General features: G+C 45.1%; 1 protein-coding gene across 1 annotated transcript in view; it reads right to left on the bottom strand.

Annotated features, from left to right (window-relative positions):
- TBC1D22A (TBC1 domain family member 22A) overlaps positions 1-13,735 on the bottom strand; it is a 735,477-nt gene that overhangs the window by 705,877 nt on the left and 15,865 nt on the right. The window contains exon 2 of the mRNA XM_040343645.1: positions 12,808-12,864. Coding sequence (XP_040199579.1) covers positions 12,808-12,864 — 57 coding nt within the window. The remainder of the gene's footprint in view (positions 1-12,807; positions 12,865-13,735) is intronic.

Here is a 13,735-nt window from a genome sequence, read left to right as displayed (position 1 = left end):
AGTGAGAGGTCTGTAGGCAAGGGGTTAAGCACTGGCCATGCCTTGCTCGCCATCTGGGGTATAATTTTGCCTTACCTGGGGTTAATCAGTGTGGTGCTGAGAGAGGGACTAGAGCAGACCCAGTGAGAGGTCTATCAGTTAGCCAGAAGGCTTATAATCTTTTCATGGAACTTGCTTTTGGACCATGTTTTCTACCCCTGTGCAGGAAGCCTTATTTGCTGATCAAATAAACAGGGGCAGGAAGCCCTTGACAGAGAAGGTGGCTAGAAGAAGTAAACCCTAATGGGCATTTTTTTTTTTTTAACCAAATTAACTCTTATGCCACGTACACACGATCATTTTTCGGCATGAAAAAAAACAAAGGCCCAGATTCACAGAGTGTGGGCGCACATTGCGCCGCCATAGCGCAAACGCCATGCCGACGCAGCGCGGAGAGGCAAGCACTGCATTTAGCAAGCTCTTGCTCCCAACACTGCGTTGGCGTGGCGTAGGTTTTAATGGAGCAGGCCGGCGTAGGTGGAAGTGCGTGTGACCCCATGCAAATGATGGTCCGAGCGTGGTGCAGTGTTTTACGCCCGGCGTATCATGAACAGCGCATGCGCCGTGATGTGGACACATGCACAGCACCCCTATGCGCATGCTTACAACCACGCCGGACGCAACTGCCTAAGATACGCCTGCCCATCGGCGTACGCCGAGAACATAAGTACGCCCAGCCATACGCCCATCCAGCGCAAAAGTACGCCTGCTTGTTCTGTGGTGCAGACGTACTTTTGTGATCTGTGCCAAGATGTCAGATGCTGAGTTTGACAGGGAGAGGGAGGAGGAGGATGAAAAAGGTTTCTGCTGAAGAGAGGGTGATCCTGACCTCTGCCATCTCCAAATATGATTCCTTCCTCCATGGTGCACAGAGCAGGAGTACCAGCCAGGCCAAGAAGGTAGAGATCCCGCAGAAGGTGACCCTAGAGATCAATACCCTTGGCCATGAAACCAGGACCTGGAAGGAGGTCCAAAAAAAGATAAACAATATGTCAGGGAGAAGCTGGCCAAGGTAAGAAGGCACCTCAGGGGCACGGGAGGCGGACCAGCTACTACTGTCAAGCTGACAGCTGAGGAGGAGGTGATCGCCAGCTGCCTGGAGCAGGAGCAGGTGGAGGGCCTGGAGGGTTTTGACTCCAGCGAACAGGACTTGACGAGAGGTAAGTGTGTTTCATCCCCCATCCGGTGACAAGTGTGTGGGTTCACCAACATGTGAATGCTTTGTGTCATCCACAGATGTGCTGGAGAAAGCTGGGCCATCCTCTGCTGCTGGACGACCCACGCCATCCAGGGAAACATCTTCCTGAGTCTGACCCCCTGGGAAGCCGCGTAACATCTGGTCTTGAGGTCGTTGAGGAGGAGCAGGTGGACATCCATCAGGAGGAGTGCGTTTACCTGGAAGAGGATACCATTTTTGCCAGTCCCTCCGAGACGGTGGACGGTGCCACAAAGATCCACTGGCGAGGAAATGCAGTGTTGCCAGTACCTTGACTAGTGACTGCACTGTGAGCGTTCTGTCTGGCTGGTGATTTCATCATGCAGGGCTAATTCCATGATGGCTTTAAAGCTGAATCGGAAGATGCGATACACCCGATTCCCCCATGCCAAAGACGTTCATGCGCGTTCGGTATATCCTCTCCTGTGCCCTCCTCCGTGCCTGTGGACGCAATAGTGCTATGACCATGGCTGCCCCTGGCATGTTGGCATACAGATGTGTTGTCCTGCAAGTGTGGTTGCTCAGCTCGTCCGTAACGGTGCTGCTGAAGCTGCTCTCCAGCTGACCTGTGTACGTCTGTTGCCGGGTTGCACCTCCTTTATGGGGAATAACTTTGCGCCGGACGTACAACTTACGCGCGCTCCGCGTAGCATGCGCCGGGCGCACGCACGTTCGTGAATCGCCGTATTTCCCCTGATTTGCATATTTGAATGCCTAATCACTGGGAGAAGCAACATGCGTCCAGCCCATATTTGCGCCCACGCTAAGCCGGCGTAGGGTGGCCAGTTTTTAATGCGTATATTGGTTTGTGACTCTGGCGCACACATACGCCGGAGCACATTTGCCCTTACGTCGGCGTAACGTGATTTACGACGGCGTAAGTGCTTTGTGAATCTGGGCCAAAGTTTTTCCAACTTCATCATTAAAACGACGTTGCCCACACACCATCGTTTTTTTTAAAATGCTCTAGCAAAGCGCGGTGACGTACAACACGTACGACGGCACTATAAAGGGGAAGTTACATTCGGATGACGCCACCCTTGGGGCTGCTTTAGCTGATTCCGTGTTAATAAGACGATTTGCGCTTTTCCGTCTGTTACAGCGTGATGAATGTGCTTACTCCATTATGAACCGTAGTTTTACCAGAACAAGCGCTCCCGTCTCTTGCTTCTGAGCATGCGCAGGGTTTTTTTTACGTCGTTATATCCCACACACGATCATTTTTTACAACCCGAAAAACAAAATGCAGCATGCTGGAAAATAATGTTTGTCGTTTTTCAGAAGCCGAAAAATTATGTGAAGCCCACACACGATCATTTTAAATGAATTTTTTTTTATGCCGAAAAATGATCGTGTGTACGCGGCATTGAATTCAACAAAGATCTGGCATGTGCTAATCTGGTCTACCAGCCAAAAATACTGGTATTTTGCCAAGTAAAAAGCTTAAAGTGATTGTAAAGTCTCTTTTTTCCCCCCCAAAATAAACATGTTATACATACCCGCTCGGTTGCAGTGGATTTGCACACAGCAGCCTGGATTCTTCACTTCTCAGGTCCCTCTTCTGTGATCCTGGCCCCTCCATCCTGTTCAGTTTCCCCACAGCAAGCAGCTTGCTATGGGGGCCCCCCCTGAGCTGAGTCACAGCTCCCTGCGTCTTTTCAGACACAGAGCCCCAACCCAGCCCTGTCCATCTCTTCCATGATTGGCCAGCTGACTGACAGCAGTGGCAGCCAATGGCACTGCTGCTGTGTCTCAGCCAATCAGGAGGGAGAATCTAGGACGGCAGAGACACTCGTGGACATAGCAGGACGTCAGGTAAGGGCCCTTTCACATGGGACCGTTTAGATTTGCCCTTCAGTTTTTCAGGCGGACCTGAACAGACGCTCAATACATCCTGATCCGACCCGCTAAATCCAGACGGATTCCATCCGTCTGGCGGATCGGATGAAAAAAAAAAAAAAAACAACAACAGACAGACGGACCATTTTCATCTGATCCCCCCATAGAGGAAAGCGGAGATCTGACAGGTTTGTTTCTGTACAGTGTGCAGAGACAGACTAGTCATCACCTGCTCAGCAGGGATCAACAAAGCGATCGCCGCTGGGCAAGCTGATGTCTAAAAATGATCCGCCCATGTGAAAGGGCCCCAAGTTTTCGGGGGGGGGGGGGGGGCTGCTGCACACAGATTGCTTTTTATCCTAATGCATTAAGATACAACGCCTGCCTTTACAATCACTTTAAAGGGTTAGTAAAAGGAAAAAAAAAATCCTTTAAAATAACAAACATGTTATACTTACCTCCATTGTGCAGTTCGTTTTGCACAGAGTGGCCCCGACCCATGTCTTCTGGGGTCCCTCGGCGGCTGTCTCTGGTCTTCCCCGCAAGTACTGACCACATTAATGCGAGAGCTCGCATGGTGGTGAGTAATTGCGGGCGCACTCCCGTGATACAGCGAGCGGCCATATCAGCTCACTTTATTACTCGGCCCCGCCCCTCGGCACGCCGCATCACTGGATGTGATTGACAGCAGCGCCAGGCTGAGCGGCGAAGAGGATCTCGGGACCGAGCACAGGACTTTCGAGGGGTCAGGCAAGTATAACGGGGGGCGGCAGTAGCAGATGTTTTTTCACCTTAATGCATAGATTGCATTAAGGTGAAAACATTTTTTACTTTACAACTCCTTTAAGGTTTTTTTTTTTCCTCTGGATTAAAGCATCAGAAGAGTCTGAAAAACATGTTTGGAAATTGACAAACCATGTACAATGATTGATTTTAGCACAGTGTTCTTAAAAAAAGCAGAAGCGTTGTTTACAAAACATTTTACACTGGCGCTTCTATTTAGCTAGAGCCATAAAGGAGAATAAGCTTGTGCATTCCAATTTATCAATATTAAATTGCTATACTGTAAACAAATGAACTCTGTATGCTCAGAAAACTGCTGTGTTGAAGGTAGACTTCACAGAGAGAACATTTGGAAAACAGCACGACAGATTTCACTTTATTGAACGTACAGATTTCCAAACATAGTTGCTGTAAACCTACAAATACCTGGTCAGGATAGCTCTACTGTACAACAACCGCTGTTAGGAAGCCCTCAAGGAGCCATCAACTACTGTAATTACAGGATGGTCAATGGCTGATGTAAGCTTGAAATGTTATTAAATTAAAAAAAAAAAAAAAAAACACAGTGAAGTTTCTTTATTGGGAACAGACATTACAGGCAATTCCAATTTGAAATGTCAGGTTTGCACCCCACTGTGGAGACTTGCCCTTACAATGGATCCTGGCGTCCAATGTGCCGGGTGATGCGAGGGTAATGAATCCAAATGGAGACATGCTCTGATGAAATGGGAATCCTCCTCACTTCTGGACAAATTTCCACTCATCCTCAAGCCTCAATGTCATTGCTTACACTGCAGGGACATTAACCCTGTAACTCTATGTATTGGAGACTGGAGTGCTACCAAAGCCAGTTGCAGCTCAGAGGAGCTGCAGGGGATCAGTCGCAGCCTTGAAGGTGCCCTGCTGGAGCGAGGATAAAGGCATGCATTTTCCCAAGGACTAAACAAGCAATTAACTCTCAGTGCTGGGGGGTGCATTGCAAGGATGGATTTTTTTTTTTTTACGGAGTTGGGCTTTAACCACTTAAGGACCAGACCAATATGCAGCTAAATGACCCAAGGGGTTTTTACAATTCGGCACTGCGTCGCTTTAACAGACAATTGCGCGGTCGTGCAAAGTGGCTCCCAAACAAAATTGGCGTCCTTTTTCCCCCACAAATAGAGCTTTCTTTTGGTGGTATTTGATCACCTCTGCGGTTTATTTTTTGCGCTATAAACAAAAATAGAGCGACAATTTTGAAAAAAATTCAATATTTTTTACTTTTTGCTATAATAAATATCCCCCAAAAACATATCTAAAAAAAAATTTTTTCCTCAGTTTAGGCTGATACGTATTCGTTTACCTATTTTTGGTAAAAAAAAAAAAAAATCGCAATAAGCGTTTATCGATTGGTTTGCGCAAAATTTATAGCGTTTACAAAATAGGGGATAGTTTTATTGCATTTTTATTAATTTTTTTTTTTTTTACTACTAATAGCGGCGATCATCGATTTTTTTCGTGATTGCGACATTATGGCGGACACTTCGGACAATTTTGACACATTTTTGGGACCATTGTCATTTTCACAGCAAAAAATGCTTTTAAATTGCATTGTTTATTGTGAAAATGACAGTTGCAGTTTGGGAGTTAACCACAGGGGGCGCTGTAGGAGTTAGTGTTCACTTAGTGTGTGTTTACAACTGTAGGGGGGTGTGGCTGTAGGACTGACGTCATCGATCGAGTCTCCCTTATAAAAGGGATCACTCGATCGATACGCCGCCACAGTGAAGCACGGGGAAGGCGTGTTTACATACGGCTCCCCCCGTGCTTCAGCCTCGGGGAGCGATCGCGACGGAGCGGCTATAAACGAATATAGCCGCGCCGTCGTCCCGGATCGCTCCCCGAGAGAACCCGCCCGCCGCATGCAGCGGGGGGGTCCCGATCGGACCCCCCACCCAATAGAAGGCAAGGACGTATATATACGTCCTTCTGCCTGTCTGTGCCATTCTGCGGACGTAAATAGTCGTGCGGCGGGCGTTAAGGGGTTAAAGAATTACTGTTTGAAAAATGCTGGTATACTGTATGTCTGATCGGGTCTGTCAGTTTTCTAGGTGGACCCGATAGAACAATCCATTGCCCTCTTTGGAGTTGCGGGTGTCAATGGACATGGGATGGGATGTGTTCATCCATCTGGTGCATCGGATGACAGTCGGTCCGTTAACATCCGACGGTCCATACAGGAAAGCAGGCCGTGTCTGTGTCCCCTCTGCATAAGCAGAGACAACATGGACCCGCCATCCGCCTGATCAGCAGGGATATGCCCGCTAAGCAGGCAGGTCCGCTGGCGGTAAGTGACAGTGTTAAAAGGGGCCTTAAGCAAAACGTCAGGGAGGGATATTAAAGAATGAATAACAACTCTAGAGAGTGACAAGCTCTCTCCACAAGAGAAAAAAACCTGTGACATCAACAGAAAGGAAAACTGGAAGGAGCATTTTATATATAAATGAATTCAGTATCTGAAACAAAAATTGAACTAGATGGATAGATGGACTTGCATCTTTTTTTGAGCCAGACTAACTATGCAAGAAACATTTTTGCACCTAAAGCAGTATGCCATGAAAAAAAAAAACCTGTAAAGCATAAGGCATAATGAGCTAGTATGCGCCGCATACTAGCTCATTATGAAATACTTACCTTGGAATCAAGCGCCTGTACTGCCTCCCGGTCACTGCTAAGGGAGCCGACATGTTCCCTCTGCGTTACTTCAGCTGTGAGTGGCCGAATCCGCAATGACGTTACTCCTGCACGGGAGTCCTCTTTCCGGCAAGGTCGGGCAGCATCTGCCGGACCTTCAGATCTCATGCGCCACTGACATCAGCGGCTGCATGCAAGGTGAATATCTCCTAAACCATACAAGTTTAGAAGATAAGATTTTACCTACAGGTAAGCCTTATTAAAAAGGTGCAAGTGGGTTAAACAACCGCTTTAAAAACATATTTAAAGGGGTGTTCCTACACAAAAAGTGTAGCTGCTGGCTTTTAATAAACAGACACTTACCTGCTCCACGGTTCCAGCGACGCGCCGGCCGGGGCTCCGCTCCTCCCCCTCTTCATTCCTAGTGTGGGCACCCGGCAGTGACAGCTTTCGGCTTCACGGCCGGGCACCCACTGCGCATGCGCGAGCGGCACTGCGCATGCGTGAGCGCCGCCGTCCGATTGGACAGGCGCTCACCTACAGGAGGGGCTGCAATAAGGCGATTAAGCTATTCGCCTTACCAGCCCCTTGGCGGAAGGAGGAAGTGGGACAGGAAGTCCCACTCCTCCTGACCCCCCCCCCCCCCAAAAAAAATTACATGTAAAAGGGGGGGGGGAGGAGTGGATTAACCTGCCTGGCGGTATTCCCGAGTGTGACTCGGGGTGAGATTTTCAGGCTGCGAACGGTAACCCCGAGTCACACTCGGGCTTGCCTCGCTGGATGCAGAAAGAAGGTTTTCTTACCTTTTCTCCGCGATCCAGCGTTGAATCCTCGCAGTGTACGGCGGGCGGATGTCCGCCTGATGCTGTGTGTTCCCCTGATTCCCTTCCCTGCGAGCGTCGCGACGCAGGGGGGCGGAAGGAGGGGGGGCGGCGCAAAATTCAAATCCTATAAAGTAGCAACAATGTAAAACACAGTAAAACACACTGATATTATTGGATAACATAAAAAAAAAAAAAAAATACAGTGACCTTTGATTGCCCCCCCCCAGTGCTTTACAGTGCCCTGTCTGCAGAATTACTGTACCAGTGTCTGTATACTGCACAGCAATAATGGCAAAGAGCGCCTCTACATCAAACTCATTATGCGACCTGCTGCCAAACAGCGACAGCGATGCCGAATCCATTGCGGAGGAGCTGAGCGACAGCGACGTGTGGGAAAGTTCGTCGTCGGATGCAGAAAGCGATGTGGTTGCACGTAGCGCCCCCTAGGTTTCCGTTCACAGGATCACCTGGAATAAAAGTGGACATGGAAGATGAAAATCCCTTAGAATACCTCCGACTTTTTTTGACCGATGATCGACAAAATTGTTTTGGAGACAAATCGGTATGAAGAACAGCAATCTGCTACCCAGCAGTTATTTTCAAGACGCAGAAAATGGGAGCCTGTGACCAGCGAGGATATATGGAAATTCCTTAGCCTCCTAATTTTACAGGGAGTGGTGGGAAAACCACTCCAAAAGTGGTACTGGACCACAAATAAATTATTGGCCACACCTTTTTTTGGAACAGTAATGTCCGAATATCGGTTTTCACTTATAATGAAATATTTGCACTTTGCAAATAACGAGGAATTTGACGAACGTTCTCATCCAGCTCCAAAGCTTAAAAAAATTTGGGATATTTACCAAATGGTCCTGCAGAACTTCCAGCAGACCTACATACCTGAGAGGGACATTACAATAGACGAAAGTCTCATGGCCTACAAAGGTCGCCTAAGCTGGATTCAATTCATTGCGTCTAAGCGCGCTCGCTTTGGGATAAAATCCTTTATGCTTTGTGAGTCCAGCTCTGGATATATTTGGAACTCAGTACTTTATACTGGCAAAGGGACCAAATTCTCACGGAGATTCAGTGACTATGGAATGTCAACCGCTTCAGTCCTTTCATTGATAGAGCCCTTGCTCAACCAGGGCTACTGTATCACTACGGACAATTTCTATACGTCCCCAGAACTATACGAGTTCCTACTTCTGAATAGGACAGACGCTTTTGGGACTGTGAGGCCTAACCGGCGTGACATGCCGTCAGGATTTCCAAATAAAAAGCTCGGGAAAGGACAAGTAGCTGCATGGCAAAAGGGGAAAATGTTGGCTCTGAAGTGCCGGGACAAAAAGGACGTTTCCCATTTGAGCACGGTCCATAATACCTCCACCGCCATGGTCCATACCAAAGGTGGAAAAGACGTTCGAAAGCCACAGGTGGTGTTGGACTACAACCACACGATGGGAGGTGTGGACAGGGCTGACCAGGCCATGACTTTTTACCCTGCAATGAGAAAGCAGCAAAAAAAATATTATAAAAAGATTTTCCGACATCTTTTGGAGCAATGTCTTTAGAACTCTTTCATCCTGCTCAAAAAAAAAATGTCAGGTCTATGGTCCATGCAGACTTTATTTGGAAGGTGGCTGAACAAATTTTCCTCAAACACCAAACTCCAACGGCGGTAAACCGTTCTGGACGACGGGCTTCTGGGGTTGTAAATCCAGAGCGACTAACTGGTCGTCATTTTTTGGACCACGTACCACCCACTCCAAAAAAAACAGCACCCACACGGATGTGTGTGGTTTGCTGCTCCAAGCGCGACGCCAGCGGAAGGAAAATTGGCAAAGAAACGCGCTACTGTTGTCTCGATTGTGATGTTGGACTTTGCGCCATACCGTGCTTTAAAGAATTTCACACCCGAGACATTTATTGAATTATGATTTTGCACCCCTGTTTGACCACCCAAAAAATCTGAGTATCTGAATATATTATTTGTTAAAATGTATTGAATAAAAACTATTGTTATTATTAAATTATTATTTGTTATTATTTATTATATTATAATTTATGATTTTGTGTTTCAAACTTTGTCATAGTCTATTAGAGACTCTGGTTTGGACAGATTTAGGTGAGTTATTCCTAAGAATTGCAGGCCTGCAATCTAAAACGCCAAATTTCCATGCAAAATAATGGTACCGCTTTCAGCACCTTTTTTCAGAAAGAATCATACCGCCAGGGAGGTTAAGCGGAAGTTCCATTTTTAGGTGGAACTCAGCTTTAAATACCTTCCCTCCGGGTAGGAGCACTGTTGTTCTGGGAGGAAGTCATAACGTCTTACCAAAATGTGCCTCTTGCCGGGCCGCTGAGCAATTGCAATCTGTCATGACTGATCACTGTACCGACCCGCTGGTACAGAGGGCCAGTACATGCAGATAAGATATGATTGATCTGTATGTGATCAGTCACAACAGATCACATGACAGTTGCAAACAAATTGATTGGCCACAGTGAACACATGCCAATCACAGCCCATCTGTACCATGTGTTTAGCTTTGACCAATCACAATAAATCACATTAAAGCGGAGTTCCATCCAAAAGTGGAACTTCTGCTCATTTGTCTCCTCCCCCCTCCAGTGCCACATTTGACACCTTTTGGGGGGTGGGGTGACCCGTATTTTGAAAGGCCCACTTTCGGAGACGGTGCTGCGGCGAGGCCGGGCCCCCCCTCCTCCTCCTTACGCCACCCCAATTTAAAAAAGCACAGCGTGCTTCGCGCATTAGGGCAACACTGTCGGGTTCCCTTACTGGCAATGGTGGCGTGTGCCGACATCGTGGGCTCCCTGGATATGTTAAGTGTCCATATATTAAGAGTCAGCAGCTGCCGTTTATGGAGCTGAAAAATGTAACTTTTTTTGTGTGGTGGGCGGACCCCTGCTTTAAAAAAAAAAAAAAAAAAAAAGGAAGAAGGAGACACTGAATGCACTAGTTTCATTCTGTAAAAATGCTAACGTAAACCAACTAAATTAAATTAATAAACCATGATCACTTTCCCAGGGTAGTACAGTGTTACTATGGTCACAGTGTGGTAGAAAATATAATATTTAACACACACACACACACACACACACACACACACACACACACACTAGTTGGTGGACTCTATAAAAACTTTCCTATAGACCAAAATAATATACACTGATTTGTGTTATTTTTAGCAAAGAAATGTAGCAGAATACATTTTGACCTAAATTAATGGAAAAATATTTATTTGCAAACATTTATGAGAGAAACAAAGAAAAAAACATTTAATTTTTATTTTACGTCGTTTTCATTTAGCAAACAATAGAAAAACCCAGTGGTGATTAAATACCAGCAAAAGAAAGATGTTGCATGACTGCACAATTGTCATTAAAATTGTGACAGTGCTGAAAAATGGCCTGGGCAGGAAGAGAATTAAATGTGCCTGGAATTCAAGTTGTTAAAAATAATGCAGACTGTCTTTGTTCTTACTTTACCTTAAGGGGTTGTAAAGGTTCGTTTTTTTATTTTCGAAATAGGTTCCTTTAACCACTTAAGGACCGGACCAATATGCTGCTACATGACCCAAGGGGTTTTTACAATTCGGCACTGCGTTGCTTTAACAGACAATTGCGCGGTCGTGCGACGTGGCTCCCAAACAAAATTGGCATCCTTTTTTTCCCACAAATAGAGCTTTCTTTTGGTGGTATTTGATCACCTCTGCGGTTTTTATTTTTTGCGCTATAAACAAAAATAGAGCGACAATTTTGAAAAAAATGCAATATTTTTTACTTTTTGCTATAATAAATATCCCCCAAAAACATATATAAAAAATGTTTTCCTCAGTTTAGGCCGATACGTATTCTTCTACCTATTTTTGGTAAAAAAACTAAAAAAAAAAAAAATCGCAATAAGCGTTTATCGATTGGTTTGCGCAAAATTTATAGCGTTTACAAAATAGGGGATAGTTTTATTGCATTCTTATGAATTTTTTTTTTTTTTTTTACTACTAATGGCGGCGATCAGCGATTTTTTCGTGATTTTTTCGTGACTGCGACAATAACGGCGGACACTTCGGACAATTTTGACACATTTTTGGGACCATTGTCATTTTCACAGCAAAAAATGCATTTAAATTGCATTGTTTATTGTGAAAATGACAGTTGCAGTTTGGGAGTTAACCACAGGGGGCGCTGTAGGATTTAGTGTTCACCTAGTGTGTGTTTACAACTGTAGGGTGGTGTGGCTGTAGGACTGACGTCATCGATCGAGTCTCCCTATAAAAGGGATGACACGATCGATGCAGTGCCACAGTGAAGCACGGGGAAGCCGTGTTTACATACGGCTCTCCCCGTTCTTCAGCTCCGGGGAGCGATCGCGACGGAGCGGCTATAAACAAATAGCCGCGCCCTCGTCCCGGATCGCTCCCCGAGGGAATCCGACCGCCGCATGTAGCGGGAGGGGGGGTCCCGTTTGGACCCCCGACCCGCGGAAAGGCAGGGACGTACATGTACGTTGATGTGCCTGTACGTGCCATTCTGCCGACGTATATCTACATGCAGCGGTCGGGAAGCGGTTTAGCTAGTGCATTGTTTGGTTCACTTACCTTTTCCTTCGATTTCCCTTCTAAATGTTTTTTTTTCTTTGTCTGAATTTCTCACTTCCTGTTTCTCCTCAGTAAACTTGCCCCCATCATCCGAGCGATGGTCAGACATTCAGACAAAGAAAAAAAAACATTTAGAAGGGAAATCGAAGGAAAAGGTAAGTGAACCAGCAATGCACTAGCTTAAAGGAACCCATTTAGAAAATAAAAAACAAACCTTTACAACCCCTTTATGCAAAAATAAATAGAGCAAGTGGTCTAATAAACCCTCTTAACTGTGGATAGCAACTAACCTGCATTAGAGCAGCAAGAATTAGAGTCACAATACTGCATACACTGTGTGGTAAGGATTGTGGATCATAAAACGCAAACAAAATTACAATTAAAATTTGGCAAAAAAATAAATAAAAAAAATTGGCATGTATTTATTTTTGATTAAAGTGCCTCTTTACTACTTGATTGAAGTACTGTATGTCTCATATGAATGCACTTGCCTTTGGGTTGTGCTCTTTGCATTATAGATTACAAAAAAAACTATTATAAAACAAAGCATGTTTCAGGACTGTGTAAATAAATTGGAATAATTTATTGTACAGTTCTCAGAAGTACACAAAGAACGAACTTTCACACTGTTCATACCAATTGTTGAACCTTGGCAAGCAACAATCTATATATTTATGACAGGGAAAAGCAAACAAACAGGTTAACTGTCCACAAGGCATAAAACCAAGCTAAAAGACTGTTCATATGCTTTATTCTATTTTTAATATAAAAGAAGATGAAAGCACTAAAAGATAAAAACTTGACTTACGCTCCATGAAGCAGTGGATCAAAAGGAGGATGCTGGGCACCATATACATGTTGAATGCTAATTTAAGAGGGAATAAAAACACAAAAACACTGTCAATACACTGTCCTACAAAAACAAAAACTAATTTAAAGCGGTAGTTCACCCTCCTTCACAGCATTAGACCATTACTTTCGGCAGCGTAGCGCGAGCTACGGTATGCCGGTCTTAAATTTTTAATCCCCGTACTCACTGTGCTATCGATGATTGAAGATTCTGACTCCCGCGGGGAATGGGCGTGCCTATGGAGAGGGAGGATGATTGACGCTCCCCGAAGACAGCCGGAGTAGGTCTCGGCTATTCACGGCGCCTGCGCACAGGCTATGCGCAGGCGCCGTGAATAGCCAAGCCTATTTCGGCTATTTCCGGAGAAGCGTGACGTGCCAGGGCCGGCCGTCAATCACCTTCTCTCACCATAGGAACGCCCATTCCCCGGATTCTTCAATCATCGATAGCACAATGAGTACGGGGATAAAAAATGTAAGACCGGCATACCGTAGCTCGCGCTACGATGCCGAATGTAATGGTCTAATAAAAAAAAACATTTTTTTTTTTTTTAACAGGGTGAACCCCCGCTTTAAAGACTTAAAAACATCAAAGATCTTTTCCTAAACTCACATAATATAATTTTCTGTAGAAGTCTTTGTGCTTCCATAACAATTGTGCCACCAATATCATAAACAAAAATGTATATGTATATGTGTATATATATATATATATATATATATATATATATATATATATATATATATATATATATATATATATATATATATAATATGTGTGTGTGTGTGTGTGTGTGTGTGAGATATATATATATATATATATATATATATATATATATATATATATATATATATATATATCTCTATATCATTGCCTGAGAGCTTAT

This window comes from Rana temporaria, chromosome 3 (assembly GCF_905171775.1).
Source record: "Rana temporaria chromosome 3, aRanTem1.1, whole genome shotgun sequence".
In the NCBI taxonomy this organism is placed as follows: Eukaryota; Metazoa; Chordata; class Amphibia; order Anura; family Ranidae; genus Rana; species Rana temporaria.
The sequence above is the reverse complement of the archived record's forward strand: the minus strand, read 5'-3'. Positions and strand labels throughout refer to the sequence as shown.